Source organism: Stegostoma tigrinum, chromosome 14, assembly GCF_030684315.1.
Source record: "Stegostoma tigrinum isolate sSteTig4 chromosome 14, sSteTig4.hap1, whole genome shotgun sequence".
NCBI lineage: Eukaryota > Metazoa > Chordata > Chondrichthyes > Orectolobiformes > Stegostomatidae > Stegostoma > Stegostoma tigrinum.
Genome location: NC_081367.1, coordinates 75,045,871 through 75,073,474, shown reverse-complemented (window position 1 = coordinate 75,073,474; position 27,604 = coordinate 75,045,871). Strand labels below are relative to the sequence as shown.

The window sequence follows — 27,604 nt, the reverse complement described above, 5'->3', positions numbered from 1 at the left end:
TTTGATGATCAAAATTACAGTAAAGTGAAGTCAAAAAAAACCACTTCTTCAGCTCATAATCCCATATTCATTGAGACTATGGCTAATAAATTATTTCAACTGCACTCCCCTGGCCTTGCTACATGTTCCCTTAGGTAAGGAGCCCATTTCTTTTTTTTATTGTTTGATGACATCTCATTTTGTTTGTTGATTGCTGCTCTGCAAATGACTACATGTGCTAAGTACAAAGTCCACTGCCACTCCCAGATCTTTCAGAGTTTCCTATCAGTTCAACCCAATTAAGCATGCCTCTCAGTTCTCTAAAAGTTGAAATGCTTGCTCTCAACTGAATGGAGGTGTGTATAGCAGATTCTGGCAATGTATAATCTAGTATAGATCCTGCTATACATCTGGTGAAGAATCACCAGACTCGAAACATTAACACTGCTTTCTCCCCACAGATGCTGCCAAACTGCTGAGTATCTCCAACAATTTCTATTTTCCTTCTACACTTCCAAAATTAACACTCAGTCGTTCTTGACTATCCCTCTTAACTTGATATCATCCATCAATTTCCATATCATTTTTAGATTCAGGTTACTGATGTACTTTGGAAAAGTGGATGGCCTCAACAGTAATCCATCTTCCCATCATGACATCACTATGAACTGGATTATTTCAATTCAAGTTTTTTAAAACTTGTTCCTGTTGGTAGATTCTATTATCTTCTTAATTATTGATTAAAAACTAAATAAAAATGCCAAGTGATAATTACCCACGCTTGTTTTACAACTTTTTAAAAGCAAGATGCCATACTGGTTTCACCCAACAGCCTTCTTCACTGAATACTGATGCTGGGTTTGGCGCTAAATAACACCAAACACAAAAGCCTCAGAAGGCTAGAACTGCTGATGCTGGAGTGAGAGATAACAGTGTAGAGCTGGAGGAACACAGCAGTTCAGGCAGCATCAGAGGAGCAGGAAAGTTGACATGTCGGATCAAGACCCTTCGTCAGAAATGAGGGGGAAGGGAGCTAGGAAATAAATAATGGGAGTTGGGGCTGGGGAAGGTAGATGGGAAGGTGATAGGTGAATGCGGGTAGAGAATGGTGGGGTTTGGTCAGCAGGATGGCTGGGGCAGATGGTGTGGAGAAGATGGACAGGTTGTGGCAGGTCAAGGAGGTGGGGATGAGAGGGAGAGTTGGACATGGGATGAAGCCGGAAGTGGGAAGATTTTAAAACTGGTGAACTCCACGTTAAGACACAAAACACAAAAGCCTGCAATTTTTTAAAGCAATTAAAAATCTGTATGTTTTCTTCCACATTGTCTTCAGTTCAGAAAGGGCAGAAATACCCAGGCTTTGAAAACTTTGTGAATTATTTATTTATGTATAAGTGATGGAGCCTTACAAGTCGCACTTGAAAGAGGTTAAAATCAAAACTTGCATTTGTCCAAAAATTCCAATGTTGGTACTGACCAATTTTTGTTGTTTCACTTTATTCAGTGAGGCAGCTGTGCTAAGAAATTTCTTTCTCAAATCTCCAAGCTTGTATACCATACAGAATTAACTCCATCCCAGTTATTAAGACATCTCTCGTCAGGAGGTGTCTTAAGTGAAAGCACTTACCTGAAGACGAATGAAATAACACCTGTCCAGTGGTTTTGGATCAGTTCCGTGCAGAGGCAGGACTTGAGGTGTTTCTTCCTGGCTATTGTTTGGTTTGAGAATCCAGTTCACAAGGTTCACTCTTGGTCTTTGTATGTTGTACATTTAATAGAAACATTACGACCTTAATAAGAATAATCATTCTTTGTGTGTCTGTCTGGAAGGGTTTGGCCAACTTCACAGTCCTTGAATTTGCTCCTGATAAGGAGGATACATTTTATATCAGCAAATAAAAATGTACTACTGCAAGTCTTTTTCTAAAACTATAAGCCTAGTGTTAGAAAGCTTAAAGTGCTTGTAATCAAAATGTAGCAGTAACCAAAAAATATACACAGTACAAAGATTATGTCGACAGACTTCATAAAAAGGGCAAATTTGTGACTCAACAGAAACTGATACTAGCAGCAGTGAGTAGCTCAGAACTGCTGCTGATAGCAGTTGTAAGAGAGAGAGAGACAGAAGCCTGAAATACTACACAACATGGGAAGAGGGGGAAGAGACACTTGGACCGTGACCCCTGTTTGGCAGTGGGGCAGTACTCTGGCAGAGGGGAAAGCAAAGTATGACAAGGAACATTTGATGCAGAGAAAAAGATATGCGTCCTTGAAAAAGAAATTAGAATAGTTTTGTTTTAGCGTTAATCCTAGAACATCAGACAGTAGTTTATCCCCATTTTAAAAGAAGATTGTTTGACAACTTGCAGAGAGAGACGACATCTTTTGCGACTTAGAGATTAGGCCTGAACATTGTTTAATAAGTAGCCAATATTAAGTTACAGGTCTAAGGAGCATAAGCAAATATTTCAGAACAGGTACTTGCTCTAGTCCTCCTTGTGATTCTCTCTTGCCCTTGTCTGGAACCCTCTCCTGTGTTAGAAACCCTAGCAACCAAAGAGGTAAACTGAGAGAGTTTAACCTCCCTCAAGCCACCACACCCTGCTGCCGAGCTTCTTAATACATGAATTGAAGCGACACTATAAAGGCTCCAAACTTAACACTCCACCAAGTGGCTTATCACAGGAATAGCTTTCCATCATTGCAAATGTATTTTAAGGATTCAGGAAATTTAAATCGTTCATCCTTAAAATTATCACAGAAATAAAAATAGACTAGGCTTTAAAAACTAACATACATTTGACAAAGAAGGTAGGCAATAGAGAAGGATGTATCCATTTTTACCTGTAAATATAGAAAAATGCATAAAAGACATTCTTCAGGGCGTTATGAGGAAATTAAAAAGGTGGTGAGAATTGAACAAAGATTCAGCCATGGTTATGGCTTAGGAGGAGAACGAGGCAGAAGAATGTTGAAGGAGCACTTGAATAGGACATATGAACAGACAGGAATTAAAGGGATACAGAACATGTACAGATGGACAGGCTTAATTTAGAACAGCATCATGGTTCGTACAGACACAGTGGGCGAAACAGCCTATTCCTGTGCTCTACTATTCTATCCTCTTTATTCAACATGTTTTGACATTAAAGCAGAGAGGAATTCCACAATTCTTGAAATCTTGATAGAGAACATAAAGTGAGGCCAGCAGCTAAAACGTGCCAGATACCAGAATCAAAGCAACAGAGAGACCAGACAATCATGCCTGCTCAGGCAATATCATATCATTTCAGACAATGTCAGTTTAAACGTATTTCTAGTCTACTTTTAAACAACTTTATCAAGCAAAGCAAAGCTGTATAATTAGTGTCATACTTATCCAGAGAATGGAAAATATAATATGCACAACCATTGAGAACATAATGCAAATTTACAGCATAAAAGTACCAAACAAAATAAAATTACGTCTATGTTCACACTAGCAGAAGTAATAAGATCATGTGACCACTTTCCAGATTATATGCTTTTTAAAAAAATTTAGTGGAATATTGAAGTAAAGTTACTGGGCAAACACGTTCATACTTATTGAACATCAAACTTAATTGAACCAGCATGGAAGTCATACAGCTTGTGAAACAAAAATAAAGAAGTGACTGGGTTGTCCAATTTGAGGAACATTAAAAGGCACAAAGGCTGAAGGTGAGATTGTGTTTAGATTAGATGGCTCAAATGGGGGGGGAAAAAAAAGACCACAAGAGATTGAAGGAATTGACTGACCTGTTCATGAGAATGTTGTACCTAGTGCTACATCATTATTCATGATGAGTCTGACCAGTTGTTCCACTGGTAGCCCTTCCACTTAGTATTTAATTCAGGTGTGGAAATCAACTCCAATGTCGGATTCATTGGCATGGGCAGTTCTTCAATCAGGTTAACAATTAACTAAATTGCTAGATTACATATACCATGTTCATGATTCGCTTGCTGTGCGAATATAATTTGCTACTGAAAGTAAGAAATCCACCTATTTTTCTTTCCTAGTACAAACTTCTTGGGTCTGACAGGGCAAGCGTAGGACCTGCTTTCAGCTTCTGCCTACATTAGTAAGTGGAAGGTGTGAGAGATTAGAAATGTTGTTTCTGCAGAAAAGGATGAATGGTGGGGTCTTGCAAAAGCAGACCATTATAGTCACAAGATTTTATAGCAGAAAGTCACAAGATTTTATAGCAGAAGTTTATCATTAATCAGAGACTAGGTTCTGCAAAGATGGCAGTTAGCACGACCAGAAACATTCTTTCTGCAGACAAGGACATGGTAGAGATAAGGGTGTTGTAGCAGAGGCTTATTTCTGCAAACCTGACGATTCGCACGTATAGCATGTCTAGCGCCCTTTAGGATAGCCAAATAAGGATTGCAGTAAAAAAAAGGGAATGGGGCCTTTGACCGGCAGAAAGGGGAACAATAAACAAGGGCGGTCCGACAGGACGGGGAATGATAGGATAAGACCAATGGGAGCAGGGAGGCGTGATTCTGCAACTCGTAAATTGTATAAGAATGTTTGACATTCTTTGTAGGGTGTGCTTGTCTAGCAGACACCCTTTCTTGCAAAATCGTACAGAAGAAAATTGTCTTGTTTCCAAGGCTTTGTCTCAGGCTGAATTTGTGAGCAGGGACTGTTTCTCACAAAGGTGACAACATTCTATGATTAATCTCCCTCAGACTTCCCCTACCCTGCAATCAGATTTTCTCTGGAAGCAGAATACAGCGTAGATTAAATCAAAAGTTCAATGATCCTTCATTGGGTTAAACCTCAGGCCCAGTATTAACAGTGAGTACATTAATAAACCAACAGTTTGGGCAAAGTATCAAAATGCTTCTTTGTACCATGTGACGAAACATAGAGGCACTTATTACGACTGACATTCATATGATACTATATCTTCAGCTCAACAGTGGGTCTTGGATTACTCTACCTGCATTTTCGCAACATGCACTTCATGCAACTGTACGCAATCTGAAGCTGGAACAAGTTATTTGTTCAGTCACATTTTGGTTATTGATGTTTGTAAATTGAACCATTTGGTAATGCCATTTTTGACATTGTTGTAAACATTCCCTCCTCCCTTCTGTTTTGATCTCTATTCCTGGCCAGTATTCATTACAAGTTACAAGGCCCTTTTCTGTTTCTAATTCCAAAGATCACAGGCTGGGCTGGTCATTCTCTGGAACCATGTGTCAGTACACAGAATTCATTGTGTGAACTTTCTGAAGGGATTAAAAACAACTGTTCAAGCTCGCAAAAACACTAGCTCCAGTTATTGGCTCGTAAAGAGAGGGGAAGCGTTGCTTTTGCTGTAACGCACTAATCCTTTTTATTTACATATTATGAAAAGGTACACATATGGCATTTACTTTAGACGATACACAAGTAACTCATACGTTCTCCCGAAAGAGCTAGAACCTATTTGTACACCCACAAAAGGCTCCTAATACTTCCAGAATATTCACAGAATATAAAAGCGAATACCAGTGCAGAATATCTGTCAAGCTTGCTGAGGACTGACGTTAAGCAGACGCTGCACTCGATACCGTCACCACGTGCCTGACGAGGGGCGCGCTTCTGTGAAAGTTGGTCTCCGCAGTTTTTGCTGGCTGCATACCCCTAGGGTCTTCTTTCATCCTTTTTCCTTCTCTTTCTGAAGTCATGTTGTCTTTTTCCTGTTGGCTCAGGCTAGTTCAATTATCGCACGTCCTTACCTTATTGGCCCTGGACCAGAGGCTTCGGTAGCATTACTTCATTGCCCTTGTCCAAATAAGGCTTTTGCATTACCTCATCTTGCTTACTTTTTTTTGCAGAACTTGGTTGGCACCAAGTGGTTATGATCAGCTCAGGCCACCTCCTGGGCCTGGGTTATCCTCAGTTCACAAGCTGCTTCTTTCTTTATGTCAGCATTTTTTTACATCTAGTATCTCCTGTTAGCGATATCGACAACTGACACCCCCTGTCTCCACCTTTCCCTCTGCAGCCTCTGGTCAGCATCTCCCAGGCAGCGATGGCAGCAGCCTGCCTTCCTGCCTCTCTCTCTCTGCAGCCTCTGGTTAACATCTTGATCCAAAGACCATTCTTAGTCCCTTACTGTGAATTGCTTCTGGGAGTGTCGGTGCCCCTCAATGACTGTATCACATGGACATTGTTATACTATTATAATTTAAATTATAATTTAAATATTATAATTTAATATTTAAACATTAAACATTAATATTAAATATTATTAATATTAATAATATCTATATTATTATATAATATATATACATATATACAACATAACATTATCAGGCAACTGCATAACAAAAAAAAACAAAAAAAGGGCAATAACAAGCAAATAATGAATTCAAACCGAGTTTTTGTAGTGTTTCTTCTATTCCCTTACAGCTTCAATGTCTAATCTTTAATAATCTAAATTTTCCACCTTCTAAGCTGCTATATATTAAATAGGATGATTATTAATGCACTTAGATCACCATTACAGCAATGTTTGACAGAATTCTGACTCATGGATGTATTTGAACATTGGATCTCCAATTCTAGAGCTTGTCCCACAATCTGGGGTCCCACAGTATCTCAGATAACAAAGTTTGGAGCTGGATGAACACAGCAGGCCAAGCAGCATTTCAGGAGCACAAAAGCTGATGTTTTGGACCTAGACCCAACTCTCTGATGAAGGGTCTAGGCCCAAAACATCAGCTTTTGTGCTCCTAAGATGCTGCTTGGCCTGCTGTGTTCATCCAGCTCCACACTTTGTTACTAAAATGTGAGGCTGGATGAACACAGCAGGCCAAGCAGCATCTCAGGAGCACTGCCTGAGATGCTGCTTGGCCTGCTGTGTTCATCCAGCCTCACATTTTATTATCTTGGAATCTCCAGCATCTGCAGTTCCCATTATCTCTCTCTCCCACACTTTGTTACCTTGGATTCTCCAGCATCTGCAGTTCCCATTATCTGTCCCACAGTATCTCCTTTGCTTTATCAGCATGAGTTCTAATTATTTTAGTCCACTGATGAATTATCTCTTTTGCAACCTCACTGTACGTGTACAATCCGCTGTTAGGGGCAGAATCGGTTGTAATTCTGTGGGAACAAACCTCTGTATCCATATGTTGGATCATGAGATTTTCCCTTATCACCACACTGGTTATTGGCTGGGGCAGCACTTGCTCACCAATCTTCAAATCAGGGATCACGGTATTAATAACCACATTGTGCCCTTCCAAAGGGAATTGTCTCCATCTGTTGGTATAGTTCGTAGCTGCTGTGACTGTGTAAAATGTATATCCCACAAGGGCGTGTTGTAAAAAAGACTGGTTATTCATAGGTGCTGAGACTGTAATCTGTAAATCTTTGTCTTGTTGTCTCATAAGGGCAGGCCCAGTGATCCTCTCCTCGGTGACATTTTGCCAAATCTACCCATTCCTCAACGCCATTTATTACCACAGCATGAGATGGTGCGTCACTTAAAGATTTCCGAGTACTTTTGTGATACTTTCCCACATTACGGACTCTTTTTAAAGGTTAGGTCATATTGTTTCCGTGTCAGGTAATATGAAACACTGCCCAGCAAAATACCTCCCTTTATCATTGTCACAAGCACGCAACACCCTGTTGGTTAAGGTGAAACTTCTGAGGTGACACAGAGGTTCCTTCTCTCCGACCCAATTTATTAATTGTTCATCTGACACCCAGTCTGGGACTTGGTGAGCATGCAGTTGTAGCGGATTAGTCCTGATCATTGTCAACACCCAACTGGTGTATATTGCACACAGCTTGGCCTCCTTAGAAGTATTGACCATATGATCAATAATTAAAGTCACTGTGTCCTGTAAAGGTTTTAGAAATTCAACTGCGTCCAGGGTCATTTGTGACCCATCCAGACCTATCTGATTTGCGTGTATCCAGTCTAAGTAACCTTCCCCAGTAATGACCTGCATTTTCTGCTGAAGCGATTGTGTCTGACTTTCTAACTCTGCTGTGTCCAAGGTGTTGACAATTGCTACTCCTGATGCATATCCCGCCCTGCCAACTCCAATCGACCTCTTTTCTTTCTATTCTAGTTTATCATAAGCTCTCTCCCGCTCAATTGTTCATCAAGGTGGTGGGTACATAAACATTTTGTAGCAAACGAACACTATTCTGGAGCAGTTAATACAAAGACTACCTGGACATGCCGATACCCTGGTACCAAAGTGACAGATTCTTCAGTCTCCTCTAGCACCAGACCCACACTTGCCGCTCTGATCATTCCAGTAGTGACAAAATGTATCACTCTCCTCATCCTTGGTTAGACCTGTAACATGCAAGTGTAATTTCTGCTCTTACTTACAGTTCTTTTCTTACTACTATTATAAGCCCATATTCTCCTTACACTGGGCCAGATCATCTATCCTCAGTTCTCAATCTGTTTCGGATTCTAATCATCTGTTTCATTTGACGCACTTATGTTCTCCACCCTTTTTCTTTTGCTTTTGTTGTTTTCCATGGCTATCCCTTTTATGTCAGGCAATATTAGGTTGCCTTCTTGTTATCTCTCTGGGAATCTGTAACTGATCTTGTTCCTGTTTGCTCTAGCCTTGAGAACTCAAAACATCATTAGCATCATGCATCACATGCCAACTATGGCCATCCTGTATGTCACCTACTGGCTTCAGCTGATTGATGTGATACCAGCCATGCCTACCTGGTGCTGTTAGTACTCTCTACACAGATGGGCTAGCCCCATCTACTACCTCATAGGGACCAGTGAACTTTGAATGAAGTGGGCTGGTATACTCTTATCATTACTTTTTGTCAGGGACTCCATTCTATTGGGCTGGCTTTAGTGTCAAAATAGGCCATATTGTGCTGCTTCTTCTTCCCTTGCTGGTAGGCTGCCACGTAATTTGCTCCTTTTACCATTTCCACCAATTGTTGTACCCATTTTTCTGACACAATACTGTCTACCTCAGGTTCAGACAAGTCCAAACCTACCAACCCCTCATATCCCTTCCTGCCTTGAGTTTATAAGGAGTGAAGCCTGTTTATGAAGCACGGTATTCCTAAGTATGCTCTACACCATGTGCTGCACCATTTTGACTATCATGTTTGTCAGTGTCCAATTCATTCTTTCCACAATTCCACTGAACTGAGGTCTTTAGAGTGTGTGGAATCTCTGTTTGATCCAAAAAATAATCCTTACATTTTGCACTATGTGGACCATAAAATGTGACCCCTGGTCTGATTCTACACTTCGGGGTATACCCCAACGAGTAAATGCCTGTTCCAACAAAATCTTTGCAGGGTTCTTAGCTGTGTTTGTTGTGCTTGGGAAAACTTTAACCCATTCAGTGAAGGTAGCCACTATTACCAGTAGATACTTGTATCCTCTTCGAGTGGGGGATAGGGGTCCAATATAGTCTCTTTGTAGATTAGCCTGTGGCCCTTCTACTGGTCCAGTATGTTGAAGGGCTCCTTTTTTTAACACTCCTATCGGGGTTATGCTGCCTGCAGATCAAACAATTCATAGTATAGCGTTTCACATCACCTTTCATTCTGGGCCACCAGCACACTTCCTTTACCTTATCCAGGGTATTCTCTACCCCTTTGTGTCTCCATAAATCCTGATAGCAGTGAATTATTCAATTTCGATGCCCCTTCTGGCAATGCAAACTTTCCCTCATGTAAACACTACTAATTGCAAGTTCTCATCCAAGCTACTAACCATCCTGACTTGGAAATTCCTTCAGTACCACTGCGTCAAAATTACTTAACTCCCTCCAGAGAACTATAGCATAGAAAAAGGACATTTGGCCCATCTGTCCATGCTGGTCAAAAACAGCCACTTAACTATTCTAATCCCATTTTACAGTATTTGACCTGTAGTCTTGTATGCCATGACTTCCTAAATGAATTTGTGAATAAATCTGAAATGTAATGTGGCTTTCTGCTTCTATCACACGAACAGGCATTGAGTTTCAGGATTGCACCACCCTCTGAATGAAAATTTTTCTGGTCTAAACCTTTCTGCCCCTAACCTTAATTCTGTCATTAATCCCTCCTTCAAGTGGAAATGTTCCAGTCTGTGCCCCACATAATTTAATACATTTCAATCATGTTCCCTCTCAACCTCCTCGGCTCTAAGGAAAGTATCCCCAGTCGGTCCAATCTGTCTTCATAATTGAAACTTTCCAAGCCAGGTAACATCCTGGTAAATTTCCTCTGCACCTTCTCTAGCTATCACATCCCTCCTCTAACATGAATTCCAGAACTGCACACAATACTTTCGCTGTGACCTAACGACATTTTATATATTGTTGGTCGACCTACAGCAAATGGACTGGAGGGTTTCAGGAAAGGCAGCACATCAGGCAGCTCACAACTACCATCACCTTAAAGGCATTTAGCATTGGCAATAAATCTGGACCAACTAGTGGCATCCACACCCCATGAATGATAAAAGTAATTAGTAGCTTGGATGAGGAGAGTGCATGTACTATGGCCCAAGTCTGAGAAGGCAAGTGATGAGGATGACAGTGTCTACAGAGGAACATGGATAGGTTAGATGAATGGGCAAAAACTTTTGGCAGATGAAAAATTGGGTGGTTACACACATTGACAGGAAGAACAGAAGTGATTCAATATTATTGAAACAGAAAAACTGCAGCAAGCAGCAGGACAGTTGAATGTGGGGCCCTCTTGCAAAATCACAAAGGGCTAGCACCCTAATTCAGATTATAGAATTTGGTCTTCACTTAAAAACAAATGACTTATAAACAGCCGAGTCTTGTTAAAACTAATTGAGGCACTACTTAAACAACGCTGTAATACTGAGAGTGTTTTGGACCACTTATCTAAGGAAAGATGTACTGGCAATCTAAGGAAAGATGCACTGGCATTGGAAGCAGTCCAAAAAAAGGTCACTAGGTTGATCCTGTATATGTATATCGTCAAGGGCAGGTTGTGTCTCACAAACGTCACTGAGTTTTTTGAGAAGGTGACCAAGCATGTGGATGAGGATAGGGCAGTTGACGTGGTGTACATGGACTTCAGTAAAGCCTTTGATAAGGTTCCACATGGTAGGCTGTTGGAGGAAATACGGAGGCATGGGATTGAGGGAGATTTAGCAGTTTGGATTAGAAACTGGCTTTCTGTAAGAAGGCAACGAGTGGTGGTTGATGGAAAGTATTCAGCCTAGAGTCCGGTTCCTAGTGGTGTGCCACAAGGATCTGTTTTGGGACCACTGCTGTTTGTCATTTTTATAAATGATTTTGACGTAGGCATAGGTGGATGGGTTAGTAAGTTTGCAGGTGACACTAAAGTCGGTGGAGTCGTGGACAGTGTGGAAGAATGTTGCAGGTTGCAGGGAGACTTGGATAAACTGCAGAATTGGGCTGAAAGGTGGCAAATGGAGTTTAATATGGATAAATGTGAGGTGATTCACTTTGGGAAGAATAATAGGAAGGCAGAATACTGGGTCAGTGGAAAGATTCTTGGTAGTGTGGATGTGCAGAGGGATCTTGGTGTCCATGTACATAGATCCCTGAAAGCTGCCACCCAGGTTGATAGCGTTGTTAAGCAGGCTTACGGTGTGTTAGGTTTTATTGGTAGAGTGACTGAGTTCCGGAGCCGTGATGTCGTGCTGCAACTGTACAAAACACTAGTGCGGCCTCACTTGGAATATTGCATGCAGTTCTGGTCACCCCATTACAGGAAGGATGTGGAAGCATTGGAAAAGGTGCAGAGGAGATTTAACAGGATGTTGCCTGGTCTGGAGCGAAGGCCTTCTGAAGAAAGGCTGAGGGGCTTGGGTCTGTTCTCATTGGAGAGAAGAAGGCTAAGAGGGTATTTAATAGAGACATAAAGATGATCAGAGGATTAGATAGGGTGGACAGTGAGAGTCTTTTTCCGAGGATGATGACGTCAGCTCGTACGAGGGGGCATAGCTACAAATTGAGGGGTGATAGATTTAAGACAGACGTCAGAGGCAGGTTCTTTACTCAGAGAGTGGTAAGGGCGTGGAACACCCTGCCTGCCAATGTAGTTAACTCAGCCACATTAGGGGCATTTAAACAGTCCTTGGATAAGCATATGGATGATGATGGGATAGTGTAGGGGGATGGGCTTAGATTAGTTCACAGGTCGGCGCAACATCGAGGGCTGAAGGGCCTGTTCTGCGCTGTAATACTCTATGTTCTACGTTCTAAAACTATTCTACCCTGAACATAGAGACAGTAGGAACTGCCGATGCTGGAGTTTGAGATAACAAGGTGTGGAGCTGGATGAACACAGCAGGCCGAGCAGCATTAGAGGAGCAGGAAAGCTGACGCTTTGGTCTGGAACCCTTCTTCAGACCCTGAACATGGACGCTTCTACCCTGATTACAGGTGCTCTTGTGTGCTTTGTATATATCTGATACAACTCATTCAATTAATTTTTAAAATTCCCTCTCTTTCTTTTGTTCCTCTGTTAAATCCATTCCCTTGATCTGCTTCTCTTTCTGGCCCTTGATTTCTTTAATTAGTGGTTGCCATTCCTGGCCATTTACAGCACCTTGTTTCGCTAAATCATCACCTTCTTATTCCCTCTGGGAAGCAGTTTTCAATGAGCTTTTACCTTCCTGACCCCATATTCTTTCCTTTGTGATGCCTCAAAGATATACTGTAACAGTGCAGCTGATCGAAGAGACTTTCCATCCACTGAGACAAATCCTCCTGCTTTCCTTGGAGCAAAAAGTCCGTGAGGCTATTACAGACCCACATGTTGTCAGAGTCGGAGGTGGTAGGGGAGGTCCTTAGTGAATACTTTGCTTCAGTGTTCACCAGTGAGAGGGACCTTGACGTTTGTGAGGACAGCATGAAACAGGCAGATATGTTCAAACACATTGCTGTTAGGAAGGAGGATGTGCTAGAAATTTTGGAAAGGCATGAGGATAGATAAGTCCGCTGGGCCAGATGGCTCAAGCTTTCCACGGGAAGTGAGGGAAGAGATTGCTGCCCCTTTGGCAATGATCTTTACCACCTCACTGTCCACTGGAGTACCACCTGAAGATTAGAGGGTGGCAAATGTCATTCCCTTGTTCAAGGAAGTGAATAGGGATAACCCTGGGAATTATAGACCAATCAGTCTTACGTCTGTAGTGGGAAAATTATTGGAGAGGATTCTGAGAGATAGTATTTATGATTATTTGGAAAAGCAAGTTTGATTAGAAATAGTCAGCAAGACTTTGTGAGAGGCAGGTCATGCCTCACAAACCTTATTGAATTTTTCGACAATGTGACTAAACACATTGATGAAGGTAGAGCAGTGGATGTGGTGTATATGGATTTTAGTGAGGCATTTGATAAGGTTCCCCGTGGTAGGCTCATTCAGAAAATAAGGAGGCATGGGATTGAGGGAAATTTGGCTGCTTGGATACAGAATTGGCTGTCCAATAGACAGAGGGTGGTAGTAGATGGAAAGTATTCAGACTGGAGCTCAGTGACGAGTGGTGTTCCACAGGGATCTGTTCTGGGACCTCTACTCTTTGTGATCTTTATAAGTGACTTGGATAAGGAAGTGGAAGGGTGGGTTAGTAAGGTTGCCAATGACACGAAGGTTGGTGGTGTTGTGGATAGTGTGCAGGGCTGTTGTAGGTTGCAACGGGACATTGACAGGATGCAGAGCTGGACAAAGAAGTGGCAGATGGAATTCAACCCAGGAAAGTGTGAAGTGAATCGTTTTGGAAGGTTGAATTTGAATGCAGAATGCAGGGGTAATGGTAGCATTCTCAGCAGTGTGGAGGAACAGAGGGATCTTTGGGTCCACGTCCATAGGGCCCTCAAAGTTGATCGGGTTGTAAAGAAGGCGTATGGTGTCAGAGATAATGGGAACTGCAGATGCTGGAGATTCCAAGATAATAAAATGTGAGGCTGGATGAACACAGCAGGCCAAGCAGCATCTCAGGAGCACAAAAGCTGACGTTTCGGGCCTAGACCCTTCATCAGAGAGGGGGATGGGGGGAGGGAACTGGAATAAATAGGGAGAGAGGGGGAGGCGGACTGAAGATGGAGAGTAAAGAAGATAGGTGGAGAGAGTGTAGGTGGGGAGGTAGGGAGGGGATAGGTCAGTCCAGGGAAGACGGACAGGTCAAGGAGGTGGGATGAGGTTAGTAGGTAGCTGGGGGTGCGGCTTGGGGTGGGAGGAAGGGATGGGTGAGAGGAAGAACCGGTTAGGGAGGCAGAGACAGGTTGGACTGGTTTTGGGATGCAGTGGGTGGGGGGGAAGAGCTGGGCTGGTTGTGTGGTGCAGTGGGGGGAGGGGATGAACTGGGCTGGTTTAGGGATGCAGTAGAGGAAGGGGAGATTTTGAAACTGGTGAAGTCCACATTGATACCATATGGCTGCAGGGTTCCCAGGCGGAATATGAGTTGCTGTTCCTGCAACCTTCGGGTGGCATCATTGTGGCAGTGCAGGAGGCCCATGATGGACATGTCATCAAGAGAATGGGAGGGGGAGTGGAAATGGTTTGCGACTGGGAGGTGCAGTTGTTTGTTGCGAACCGAGCGGAGGTGTTCTGCAAAGCGGTCCCCAAGCCTCCGCTTGGTTTCCCCAATGTAGAGGAAGCCGCACCGGGTACAGTGGATGCAGTATACCACATTGGCAGATGTGCAGGTGAACCTCTGCTTAATGTGGAATGTCATCTTGGGGCCTGGGATAGGGGTGAAGGAGGAGGTGTGGGGACAAGTGTAGCATTTCCTGCGGTTGCAGGGGAAGGTGCCGGGTGTGGTGGGGTTGGAGGGCAGTGTGGAGCGAACAAGGGAGTCACGGAGAGAGTGGTCTCTCTGGAAAGCAGACAGGGGAGGGGATGGAAAAATGTCTTGGGTGGTGGGGTCGGATTGTAAATGGCGGAAGTGTCGGAGGATAATGCGTTGTATCCGGAGGTTGGTAGGGTGGTGTGTGAGAACGAGGGGGATCCTCTTGGGGCGGTTGTGGCGGGGGCGGGGTGTGAGGGATGTGTCGCGGGAAATGCGGGAGACGCGGTCAAGGGCGTTCTCGATCACCGTGGGGGGAAAGTTGCGGTCCTTAAAGAACTTGGACATCTGGGATGTGCAGGAGTGGAATGTCTTATCGTGGGAGCAGATGCGGCGGAGGCGGAGGAATTGGGAATAGGGGATGGAATTTTTGCAGGAGGGTGGGTGGGAGGAGGTGTATTCTAGGTAGCTGTGGGAGTCGGTGGGCTTGAAATGGACATCAGTTACAAGCTGGTTGCCTGAGATGGAGACTGAGAGGTCCAGGAAGGTGAGGGATGTGCTGGAGATGGCCCAGGTGAACTGAAGGTTGGGGTGGAAGGTGTTGGTGAAGTGGATGAACTGTTCGAGCTCCTCTGGGGAGCAAGAGGCGGCGCCGATACAGTCATCAATGTACCGGAGGAAGAGGTGGGGTTTGGGGCCTGTGTAGGTGCGGAAGAGGGACTGTTCCACGTAACCTACAAAGAGGCAGGCATAGCTGGGGCCCATGCGGGTGCCCATGGCCACCCCCTTAGTCTGTAGGAAGTGGGAGGAGTCAAAAGAGAAGTTGTTGAGTGTGAGGACGAGTTCAGCTAGGCGGATGAGAGTGTCGGTGGAGGGGGCCTGGTCGGGCCTGCGGGACAGGAAGAAGCGGAGGGCCTTGAGGCCATCTCCATGCGGAATGCAGGTGTACAGGGACTGGACGTCCATGGTGAATATGAGGTGTTGGGGGCCAGGGAATTGGAAGTCCTGGAGGAGGTGGAGGGCGTGGGTGGTGTCACGGACGTAGGTAGGGAGTTCCTGGACCAAAGGGGAGAAAATGGAGTCCAGATAGGTGGAGATGAGTTCGGTGGGGCAGGAGCAGGCTGAGACGATGGGTCGACCAGGGCAGGCAGGTTTGTGGATTTTGGGAAGGAGAACTGGCTTTCATTGGCAGAGGGATTGAGTTTAAGAGCCGTGAGGTTATGCTGCAGACATATAAAATCCTGGTTAGACCACACTTGGAATATTGTGCTCAGTTCTGGTCACCTCATTATTGGAAGGATGTGGAAGGTTTAGAGAGTGTGCAGAGGAAATTTACCAGGATGCTGCTTGGACTGGAGGGCAGGTCTTATGAAAAAAGGTGGAGGGAGCAAGGGCTCTTCTCTTTGGAGCGAAGCAGGATGAGAGGTGACTTGATTGAGGTATACAAGATGATGAGAGGCACAGATCGAGTAGATAGTCAGAGATTTTTTTTTCCCAGGAAAGGTCTGTTATTTTCAGGTGGCACAGTGGCTCAGCGGTTAGCACTGCTGCCTCACAGCTCCAGGGACCCGGGTTTGATTGTCAGCCTTGGGCGACTGTCTGTGTGGAGTTTTCACATTCTCCCTGTGTCTGTTTGGGTTTCCTCTGAGTGCTCCAGTTTTCTCCCACAGTCCATAGATGTGCAGGTTAGATGGATTGGCCATGTTAAATTGCCCTTAGGGATATGTAGATGAGCTGGGTTATAGAGGGATGGGTCTGGGTGGGATGCTGTGAGGTTTGGTGTGGACTTGTTGGGCAGAAGGGCTTGTTTCCACACTGTAGGGATTCTATGAAGGGACATAATTCTAAAGTGATTAGAGGAAGGATTTGGGAGATGTCAGAGGTAGGTTCTTTATACAGAGAGTGGGGGTGTGTGTGGAATGCACTGCCAGCAGTGGTAGTGGAGTCAGATACTTTAGAACTTTTTAAGTGACTCTTGGATAGGCACATGGAGGATAGTAAAATGTAGGGTATGCAGGGTAGATTGATCTTAGTAGGATAATAGGTCAGCACAACGCTGTACTGTTCTACATTCTATGTTCTATGTAACCCCACTTTGTATGTAAAATGCTGCACTGCTGAAAAAATGGCTAGCAGGTGTTTTTCACATCCCATGTCCCCCTGCTTACCGGATACAGCATGCCCAAGGCATATGCTACTGGTTTTCATTTCCCGGGGGTCTCCTGTGACAGAACTGCTGAAAGGGTAGTGTCTGTGGTGTCTCTCTCCAGTGAAAAAAGGTTCATTTGGATTTGGAGTTTTCAGAGCAGGCGCAGTAGCTCATGCTTGCTTCAGAGCTGCAATGGCCTGTGTGTGTGTTCTCCGGTTTCCACTCCCAGGTCACATTCTTTTTTAATGGAGCTGCTGTTGTAGTGAATCTGTCAAAGTGGTCCCTGCAGCACCACACTAAACCCAAAAAGAATCTTAACCCTTTGATATCTCGTGGAACAGGGAGTCTACTGACTCCTTTGTTTATCTATTTCCCTTTTCTGGGTGACAGAATCTTTCCCAGGTAAATCACTTTCTGTTTCATTAGCTGTGCTCTCTTAAGATTCACTTTCAAACCTAATTCATGCAACAACCACAGCAGTTCACTTAACAGCTGGTAATGTTCGTCTTTAGTTTCAGTTCACATAAGTCATCGACATACTGCACTAAACACTCAGGTTTTGAAAATCCTTTTAACCCTTCCTTTAGATGTTGGTGGAATATGGACAGAGAATTATGAAATCACTGTGGCAGGGCAGTCCACATATATCACTGGCCTTCGAAAGTAAACACCAATTTGTATTGGCACTCCTTTTCCAGAGGGATAGATCAAAATCGTCGCTTATGTTCAAAACTGTGAACCGCTGTGCATTCCTATTTTGCTTAACACCTGTCTCTGGACTAGTCACTGTGGTGGGGGCTGTTAATGGGGTGGCGTTGCTCAACACTCAGTAAGCTACTGTTAATCGCCAGCTTCCATCGATTTCCTCACTGGCCAAAAAAAAACAAGTTATTTGTGGAAGCTAATAAAACGTGAGGCTGGACGAACAAAGGAAGCTACAGGTCTCAGTATCCCTTACTGCAGCAGACTCTGTATCAACTTCCCTGTGTCTTCCTCTGCCTGTTACAGAAAACCATAAAGCTCCTGTGGTTTGGGGTCTGGGCCCTGTATACACATACTCCCAACCATCTTCTGACGGACATGTTTATGTCGGGCTAATACTGCTGAGTGCCAAAAATGAGTTGTTGCACTTCACGATCATTACTCATCTCTCCTGGCATTGTCCACACTTCCTCAACTGTACATATCCTGTCCTGATATTCCCCCATTTGGAATAAGTATACCATTCACACTCGTCATACCTGCAGACATTTGCCAAATCATGCAGTTAACAGGACTGAAACAGAGTCCTGCTTTTACCACGCAATCGCTCCCTAAAATATCATCTTGTTCCTTAGGCAATTTAATAAGTACCACTGAATGTTCTAATTCTACATCTCCCACACTGACCTGCATTAGTACGCTCACATATCCCATTTGTGAATGCCCCATAAATCCACTTAAAATGATTATACTTTAAATTTGCGAATTTGTATCATTGACCTGGGTTGTATTGACGGTGGAGAGAGATAATGGGAACTGCAGATGCTGGAAAATCCGAGATAACAAAGTGTGGAGCTGGATGAACACAGCAGGCCAAGCAGCATCTCAGGAGCACAAAAGACCCTTCTGATGAAACGTCAGCTTTTGTGCTCTTAAGATGCTGCTTGGTCTGCTGTGTTCATCCAGTTCCACACTTTGTTATCTAGTATTGGACGGTGGTTCAGGATCCCCGGTGTCCCAAAGCAATGTTACAGGGCAGCCTCTGATCCTACCAATCACGAGGGGTGTCCCTGTTTTCTACAACTGCAGATCACATATCCATAACAGAGAGGCTTGTGACTGTCATTGCAGTTCAGGGTACATCCTTGTAGATGGTAGTACCCCTGTCACATCACACTGAGGGTTAGGTCACTCGGTCAGTATACAGGTAGGCACCAGCCTCCCTGACCTGCATTTTCACGTCCCAGATTCGGGCATTCTCTCATAAAGTGTTCCCTCTGGGCCACAACTGTAGCACCTAGACAGCCCGCCTTGAGTTCTCCCTCTTCCCGAGACATTCCCTCTAACTCTACCTCTTCCTATGACTGAATGTAATATTAGCAAATTAGCAAATTATTAGTAATATTAGCAAATATCAGCAAATTTGCCGATGACACAAAGCTGGGTGGCAGTGTGAAATGTGAGGAGGATGTTATGAGAATACTGGGTGACTTGGACAGGCTAGGTGAGTGGACGGATGCATGGCAGATGCAGTTTAATGTGGATAAAGTGTGGTTATCCACGTTGGTGGCAAGAACAGGACGGCAGATTACTATCTCAATGGAGTCAAGTTAGGTAAAGGGGAAGTACAACGAGATCTAGGTGTTCTTGTACATCAGTCAATGAAAGCAAGCATGCAGGTACAGCAGGTAGTGAAGAAAGCTAATAGCATGCTGGCCTTCATAACAGGAGAAATTGAGTATAGGAGCAAAGAGGTCCTTCTGAGCTGTACAGGGCCCTGGTGAGACCACACCTGGAGTATTGTGTGCAGTTTTGGTCTCCAAATTTGAGGAAGGACATTCTGGCTATTAAGGGAGTGCAGCGTAGGTTCACAAGGTCAATTCCCGGAATGGCGGGACTATCATATGTTGAAAGATTAGAGTGACTGGGCTTGTATACACTTGAGTCTAGGAGGATGAGACGGGATCTGATTGAGGTGTATAAGCTAATTAAGGGATTGGACACTCTGGAGGCAGGAAGCATGTTTCCGCTGATGGGTGAGTCCAGAACCAGAGGACACAGTTTAACAATAAGGGGTAGGCCATTTAGAACAGAGTTGAGGAAAACCTTCTTCACCCAGAGATTGGTGGATATATGGAATGCTCTGCCCCAGAAGGCAGTGGAGGCCAAGTCTCTGGATACTTTTAAGAAAGAGATAGATAGAGCTCTTAAAGATAGTGGAATCAAGGGTTATGGGGATAAGGCAGGAACAGGATACTAATTGTGGATGATCAGCCATGATCATAATGAATGGTGGTGCTGGCTCGAAGGGCTGAATGGCCTACTCCGGCACCTATTGTCTATTGTCTATTGAATAGTCTGGATGGGGTGCCCTTCCAAGTAGGTCTTCCCCCTTCATTTCTCCAGATTGTTTCCTGATCTTTAGCAGGTGTCATCCTGTACCTCAGAGGCCTTAGGAAGCTTTGTTGTTTCTTTTTCCACACACTGTAACCATCGTCCTCATTACCCAGGCCTCATTGTGTGTTTCCTCAGTGGAATCAAACTGCACTAACAGCTTCCTGGTCTCCTCAGTGCCATATGACACCAACATTCACAGCCATCGATTCCTAGCCTCTGCCTCCAGACTGTTCCTATCCAAGGCTGTACCATATACCCCCTGAAACACTGCCCAAAGGTGTGCTGCAAATGCGGTTGGGTGTTCGCTATCCTTTGGTATCACTTTGTCTGTACCTCCACTGGGTCCCCTCTGTTAACACTTACGCTATTTAACTCCTGGTCTTGTAAAGCCAGAACTGTGGCTCAGAGGAGGTGATGGCCCAATGGTATTATCCCTGGACTGTTAATCCATAGACCCATTGAATCCATTGTCAATTGTTGGGGAAAACCCCATCTGGTTCACTAATGCCCTTTAGGGAAGGAAACTATCATCCTTATCTGATCTGGCCTACATGTGACTCCAGGCCCACAGCAATGTGGTTGACTCTGAACTGCCCTCTGGGCAATTAGGGATGGGCAACGAATGCTGGCCAGCCAGCGATGCCCACATCCTGTGAATGAATAAAGAAAAGAAAACGACTTTCTGCTTTTCTGGTAAGGCAGAGTGTAGATGGGGGCAGGCATATCATTATTAATTATCTTTCCTCAGTGTCATCTAATCCATGTATTTCCCTCTTGCTGACTGACCACTCGGAACAGTGCCCCGAGGTTCGTTCCTGAGTGCGCATGTCCCAATATCTTTCACAATGTGCCTCAGCTGCTGCTCAAGCAAAAGAGTATACTCTGCTACCTTCCACCACCTGGCCACCTGCTCTCATCCTCCTCTGGTGGTTATGGGGCGCTGGTGTTGGCCATTATGAGGGAATTTCCTACCATGGGTCATAAGGTGGCGGTGGATCCTCCGGCGGACACTCATCATGACCATACCCAGCCGCTCTGTCTGCTAAATCACCCCAATCCACGTCCACTTCACTGCCTTCCCCACTTCTTACAGACATGAAGGTACACATTATGGCTCTCTGTGCAGCTAGCTGACCTTGCAGCATTTCTATCTGCCTCTGGCATTTCATGTGATCTGCAGTACTACCCCTCTTTTCCTGAAATGCTCTCTGGATCACATTCATTGCAGCTTTTAAATCATTACATTTTTGCTTCCATTTTTCCATTTCAGGTTTAACTGTTCGGACTTGTCCCTCTGGCTTATTCTTATCCTTAACCAGCTTTTCACACTGCACCTGGTACTGGTTCACTCGTACCAAGTCCATATTCTTCTGTCCCTGCAGAGTGGTTACTCTGTCACCAAGACAGGCTACCTCCTCACAAAGCCTCTTATTCTCTTCCTCTAGTCTTTCCCTCTCTACCCTCTTGAACTTAACTTGCTGTCGGCATTCCATCCATTCTTTCATGAAACAGCTGATTGCTACCACCTTCAGGACCATTTTAAATTTCTTCTCCGACACAGTTGTTTGGGCAAACTGCCAAAGGGCTTCCCCAGTGGACGTTCCGTTGTCCCTAGAATGACCTGCATATTCTCTGTATTGTGGCCCTTCGCTATTACATAATTCTGGAGGAGTTCCAACCTAACGGGGCAGTCTATTTCCTCCTGATTTGTCACTGTATACCAGTAGCTACTGATTAACCCCCAAGTTCCCATTCTTTGGGTACTCTGCCAGTTTGGTTCAACTCACACCCACCCCTCCCCACCCCACTTCACAGCACAGAGGTCTTCCCTCAAACTTAGAGCATCCATTTGCCGTAACCTGAGGCTCCAACTGACTCAATGCAAAGATTTAACCTTGGGTCCCAAGTTTAGCACCAAAATTTGTTGAAGCTGTGCAAACACTGGCTCCAGTTATTGGCTCGTAGAGAGGGGAAGCGCTGATTTTGCTGTAACTTACTAATTTCTTTTATTTACATATTATGAAAAGGTATGTATGGCTTATACTTTTCTCGATACAGATCTAACTCATATGTTCTCCCGAAAGAGCTAGAACCTATCTGTACATCCACAAAAAGCTCCTAACACTTCCAGAATATTCACAGAATATAAAAGCGAATACCGGTGCAGAATAGCATTCGTGGCTGCCGGGGACTGACGTTAAGCAGACGCTGCACTCGATACCGTCACCACGTGCCTGACGAGGGCGCTTCTGTGAAAGTTGGTCTCCGCAGTTTTTGCTGGCTGCATACCCCTAGGGTCTTCTTTCATCCTTTTTCCTTCTCTTTCTGAAGTCATGTTGTCTTTTTCCTGTTGGCTCAGGCTAGTTCAATTATCGCACGTCCTTACCTTATTGGCCCTGGACCAGAGGCTTCGGTAGCATTACTTCATTGCCCTTGTCCAAATAAGGCTTTTGCATTACCTCATCTTGCTTACTTTTTTTTGCAGAACTTGGTTGGCACCAAGTGGTTATGATCAGCTCAGGCCACCTCCTGGGCCTGGGTTATCCTCAGTTCACAAGCTGCTTCTTTCTTTATGTCAGCATTTTTTTACATCTAGTATCTCCTGTTAGCGATATCGACAACTGACACCCCCTGTCTCCACCTTTCCCTCTGCAGCCTCTGGTCAGCATCTCCCAGGCAGCGATGGCAGCAGCCTGCCTTCCTGCCTCTCTCTCTCTGCAGCCTCTGGTTATCACAATGTGGTGAAAAGTTTGCATTTTTTGTTGGAAGAAATCAGATCCAATGGTTCTGATTTAATCTGCATTTGCTACCCACATTTTCCATTGAAAACGTTAGTCTTTTTCATCACAGGGAGATTAGGAAAAACACTAACAAGAGACTGATGACTACCATGGGTGACCTATGTCCAAAACTTTCAAATTTGTCACTGTACAGTTATCTTTCACATGTTAAACTCTGACTCTGCCTTCCAAATACTGATCTAGTATGGGACTTGACCTCGAACAAAGAAAATTACAGTACAGGAACAGGCCCTAATAAAAAGTTAAATGAAAGAAGCAGAGATAATGGGAACTGAAAGAAGCAATTCTAATATAAAATCCAGCACACTTTTAATACCAGGCATTGGGATCTGCGGGCTCCTGCTTTCAAAGCAAGTTATGATCCTGGGAATCTAAAAATATGGAGGTGAAAACCTTAAATAAGCTTGTTCCTTTTGTAGACAATACCTCATCCTCTGCATTCATATTCTGTTCAATCTACTTCTGAGAAGCATTAACATCAAAGCACATCTTGGCGAATTTACCATTTTACTGAACGTTTCCATCACGAATAGCATTCATTACAAAGCTATTTATGACCTGTGGTAGTAATGACCAATTACATGCCCGTTATGCTGAGGCTAATTGTCAGGTTCATTAGTTTATTGCTGCTTCCAGTTTAAATCTTTTTCCTTGTTTATATTAGCATTTAGTATTAAACTTGAAAACTTTCATTCTTGAGATGGTTGCACAGAATTTGCCATTGGTTTCATCAATACAGATATATTCTTATTGAACTGTACCAAACAGCACGGTTTATTTTCACTAACATATTGAGTTATTATTGTTTTAAAAATTATATATCCAAACTGTGGGCTGCAATCCTTTTATTATTTAGTTATTCTAATTGCCTTAATCATGTAATTAATGCTTTTTGAGTGCACATCACATGGCACACTGGGATTACTAATAATTTCTCTAATTCATCATTCATTATTCCAAACAATGATGAGTACACTTTCCCTTTGTGATGATTAATCAGGATAGCTACTAATTGCGAGGACATTGATCTGTAATGCCAATGTTAGCTCGTGATGCAACCAACAATCTCATTTCAAAAATCCGAACTTCAGTGGCAAGTGCAGATCTGTTATCCTTGAGGTTACTCGATAATTAAAAGGAATGGTGAATGGTAAAATGGAAGTATAAAACATAGGAACCAAAAGAACTGCTTATGCTGTAAATCAGGTCACTGGACCTGAAACATTAACTCTGATTTCTATCCACAGCTGCTATCAGATCTGCTGAGCTTTTCCAGCAATTTCAATTTTTGTTTCTGTATATAAAACAAAGAGATTTGCTCACATTTCCGGATGAAATAAGAGCTAAAATAAAAACATTTCTTTAATACGTTAGTGAAAATAAACAGTGCCTTTGTGTACATATTAATAAGAAAGCATCCATATCATGGAAACCAATGGAAAATTCTGTGCAACTATCTCGATAGTGAAAGTTTTCAAGTTTAAAAATAAATTGTAAAACATAAAGCAGTATAGAGCTGAAGCCTGCATTGTTACAAGGGTGAGATTTATGAGATTGCAGTGAATTTGTGACAAGACCGTCAAAATTATAGATGATGAACAGTAGGACCCGGGTGGCACCATGGATCAGAGGGACCGCGATGAGCATATTAGCCAAACCCTTAAGGTAGCAGGACAGGTGGATAAAGTGGTTAAGAAGGCATAAGGGATACTGATCTTTATTAGCCCAGAGTTTAAGAGTAAGAAGGTGATGCTGGAACTGTATAAAATGTTGATTAGGCCACAGCTAGAGGATTGTATGCAGGCTGAAATCCACATCATAGAAGCGGCGAGATAGCACTGGGGAAGGTGCAGAGGGAAATTTCCCTGAATGTATCCTGAGCTGGAGAGTTGCAGTTATGAAGAGAGATTGGACAGACTGGAATTGTTTTCCTTTGAGCAGAAGAGACTGAGAGGAGTCATGATTGAGATGGAAAAAATTTTGAGGGGCACAGATATGGTAGACAGGAAAAAATTTTCCCTCTTGGTGGAGGGATCAATGTCCAAGGGCATAAATTTAAGACAAGTGGCAGGAGGTTTAGAGGAGATGTGAGGAAATTATTTTTCACCCAGATGGAGGTTGGAATCTGGAACTCACTGCCTGTAAGGATGATAGAGGCTGAAACCCTCATAACATTTAACCACTATTTATTTGTGTACTTGCAGTGCTAATGAATAAAAGTCTTTGGGCCAAGTGTTTGAAAATGGGATTAGGATAGTTAGTTCTGAAGAAGGGCCCAGACCCAAAATATCAGCCTTCCTACTCGTCTGATGCTGCTTGGCCTGCTGTGTTCATCCAGCTCTACACCTTATTATCTTAGACTAGCTCATTGGTTGTTTTAGACTGGTGCAGACTTGATGGGCCAAAGGACTTTTTTTCTGTGTTATAGATCTCTATGACTCTACCACTATGATATATATCGCCGTTCCTTCAATGTCGCTGGGTCAAAATCCTGGAATTCCCTCTCTAAGAGTATCATGAGTGCACTATTGGAACACTGCGTGCAATTCTGGCCTCCTGCTATAGGAAGGATGTTGTGAACCTTGAAAGGGTTCAGAAAAGGTTTGCAAAGATATTGCAAGTTTGGAGGGTTTGAGCTACAGGAAGAGGCTGAATACACTGGGGCTGTTTTCCATGGGGCATTGGAAGCTAAGGGGTGACCTTGTAGAGGTTTATAAAATCATGAGGGGCAAGGATAGGGTGAATAGACAAGGTCTTTTCCCCTCATGGTGGGGGAGTCCAAAACTAAAGGGCATAGATTTAAGGTGAGAGGGGAAAGATTTAAGAGGGATCTAAGGGGCAGCTTTTTACATAAAAACATAGAAGATAGGAGCAGGAGAAGGCCATTCAGCAGTTTGATCTACTCCACCATTCTTCAAGGCCATGGCTAATTGTACAATTCAATCGCCCAATCCTGCTTTCACCCCTTTGATTGCATTCACCCCAGTGCCAAATCCAGCTGCCTCTTGAGTACAGTCAATATTTTGGCATCAACTGCTTCCTGTGGTAATGAATTCCACTCTTCAGGTGGAGAAGTGTCTCCTCATCTCTGTCCTAAATGGGCCACCCCAAATCCTCAGACTGTGATCGCTGGTTGTGGACACACCCCAACAGGAACATCCTCCCTGCATCTACCCTGTCCTGTCCTGTTTTCAAACAGAGAGTGGTGCATGTATGGAATGAGCTGCCAGAGGAAGTGGTGGAAGCTGGTATAATTACAACATTTAAGAGTCATCTGGATGGGAATGTGAAGGGAAAGGGTTTACAGGCTTATGGGTCAAATGCTGGTAAATGGGACTAGATTGATTTATGATATCTGGTCAGCATGGACGAGCTGGGCCGAAGGGTCTGCTTCTGTGCTGTACATCTCTCTGACCCTATGACTCTATGTGGACTGCAATGGTGCAAAAAGGTAGCTCATCACCACCTTCTGAAGGCTGACTGAGGACAGGCGATAAATTCTGGACCAATCGGCGATGCCCAAATGCCATGAGTGAATAAAATCAAAATGACAGGCAAGGCTGCAGGAATAGCTCCGTAGTCCCATTCACATCTGAAAAAGTACATACCAGGAGTCAACTTTAAGACTATGAAACTAGAGGATTTTACTATATTTTACCAGATGACTCTTTCATGTGTAATTATGGGAAGCAAAGCAAGGAATATGGTATATACTTCAGGTTATTGAGAGAGGTAAGAGAGGAGATTGCTGGGCCTTTGACCAAGAAACTTGTATCCTCACTAGCCACTGAAGAGGTCCTGGAAGGCTGGTGAGTAGCTAATGTTGTTCCTCTGTTCAAGAAGAGAAATAGGGATAATCCAGAAAACTATAGACTAGTGACTTGGGAAGCTGTTGGAAAGAATTCTTAGGGATAGGATTTACGCACATTTGGAAGAACATGGCCTAATTTTTTAGGGTTTGTAGCATTGCTTTGTGCAGTATAGGTCGTGTCTTACTAACTTGACTGAATTTTTCAAGGGGGTGATGAAGGTGATTGATGAGGGTAGAGCATTGGATGTCTTGGTAACGCTTTCAACAAGGTCCCTCGAGGTAGGGTCATCTAGAAGATTAAGATGAATGGGATCCATGGTGACTCGGCCATTTAGATTCAGAATTGGCTTGTCCATAAAAGGCAAAGGGTAGTGGTGAAAGGGTGCTTTTCAGACTGGTGGTCCATGACTAATGGTTTTCTGCAGGGATCTGTGCTGGGACCTCTGTTGTTTGTGATATATAAGTAATGACTTGGATGAAAATGTAGATATGTGGGTTAGTAAGTTTTCAGACAATACAAAGGTCTGTGACATTGTGCATAGTGTAAAATGTTATTAAACGATACCGTGAGATATAGATTAGTTGCAGATATGAGTGAAGAAATGGCAGATGGAATTTAATCTGGATAAGTATGAGGTGCTACACTTTGGGAGATCAAATGCTAAGGAAAAGTATGTAGTTAATGGCAGGACGGGGTGGAGGCTGAGGGGAGAGTCGATAGAAGTCTATAATATTATGAGATGCATAGATAGCATTGATGGTCAAAATCTTTTTCCCACAATTGAACTGCCTAATACTATAGAGTATGTATTTAAGGTTAGAGGGGGCAAGTTCAAAGGAGACACAAGGAACAAGTTTTTTACACAGACAGAGTCTGGAACACACTACAAGGGGTGATGGTAGAGGAAGATACAATAGGGGCATTTTAGAGACTTTTAGGTAAGCACATGATTATGCAAGGAATGGAAGGAAATGGAGCAAGGGCAGGCAGACGAGAAGAGTTTGA

At 43.7% G+C, this 27,604-nt stretch overlaps 1 protein-coding gene across 2 annotated transcripts in view; it reads right to left on the bottom strand.

Annotated features, from left to right (window-relative positions):
- Positions 1-27,604, bottom strand: part of LOC125457547 (F-box only protein 36) — a 313,702-nt gene that overhangs the window by 123,283 nt on the left and 162,815 nt on the right. The window contains exons 1-2 of one of the 2 annotated variants that reach the window (XM_048541895.2): positions 3,757-3,868; positions 1,607-1,843 (exon numbers count right to left, since the gene is read on the bottom strand). In XM_048541895.2, the coding sequence (XP_048397852.1) occupies positions 1,607-1,750 (144 nt within the window). In that variant the 5' untranslated portion in view covers positions 1,751-1,843; positions 3,757-3,868. Of the gene's footprint in view, positions 1-1,606; positions 1,844-3,756; positions 3,869-5,506 lie in introns of those variants that run through there. The other variant, XM_048541903.2, reaches the window with a different exon arrangement.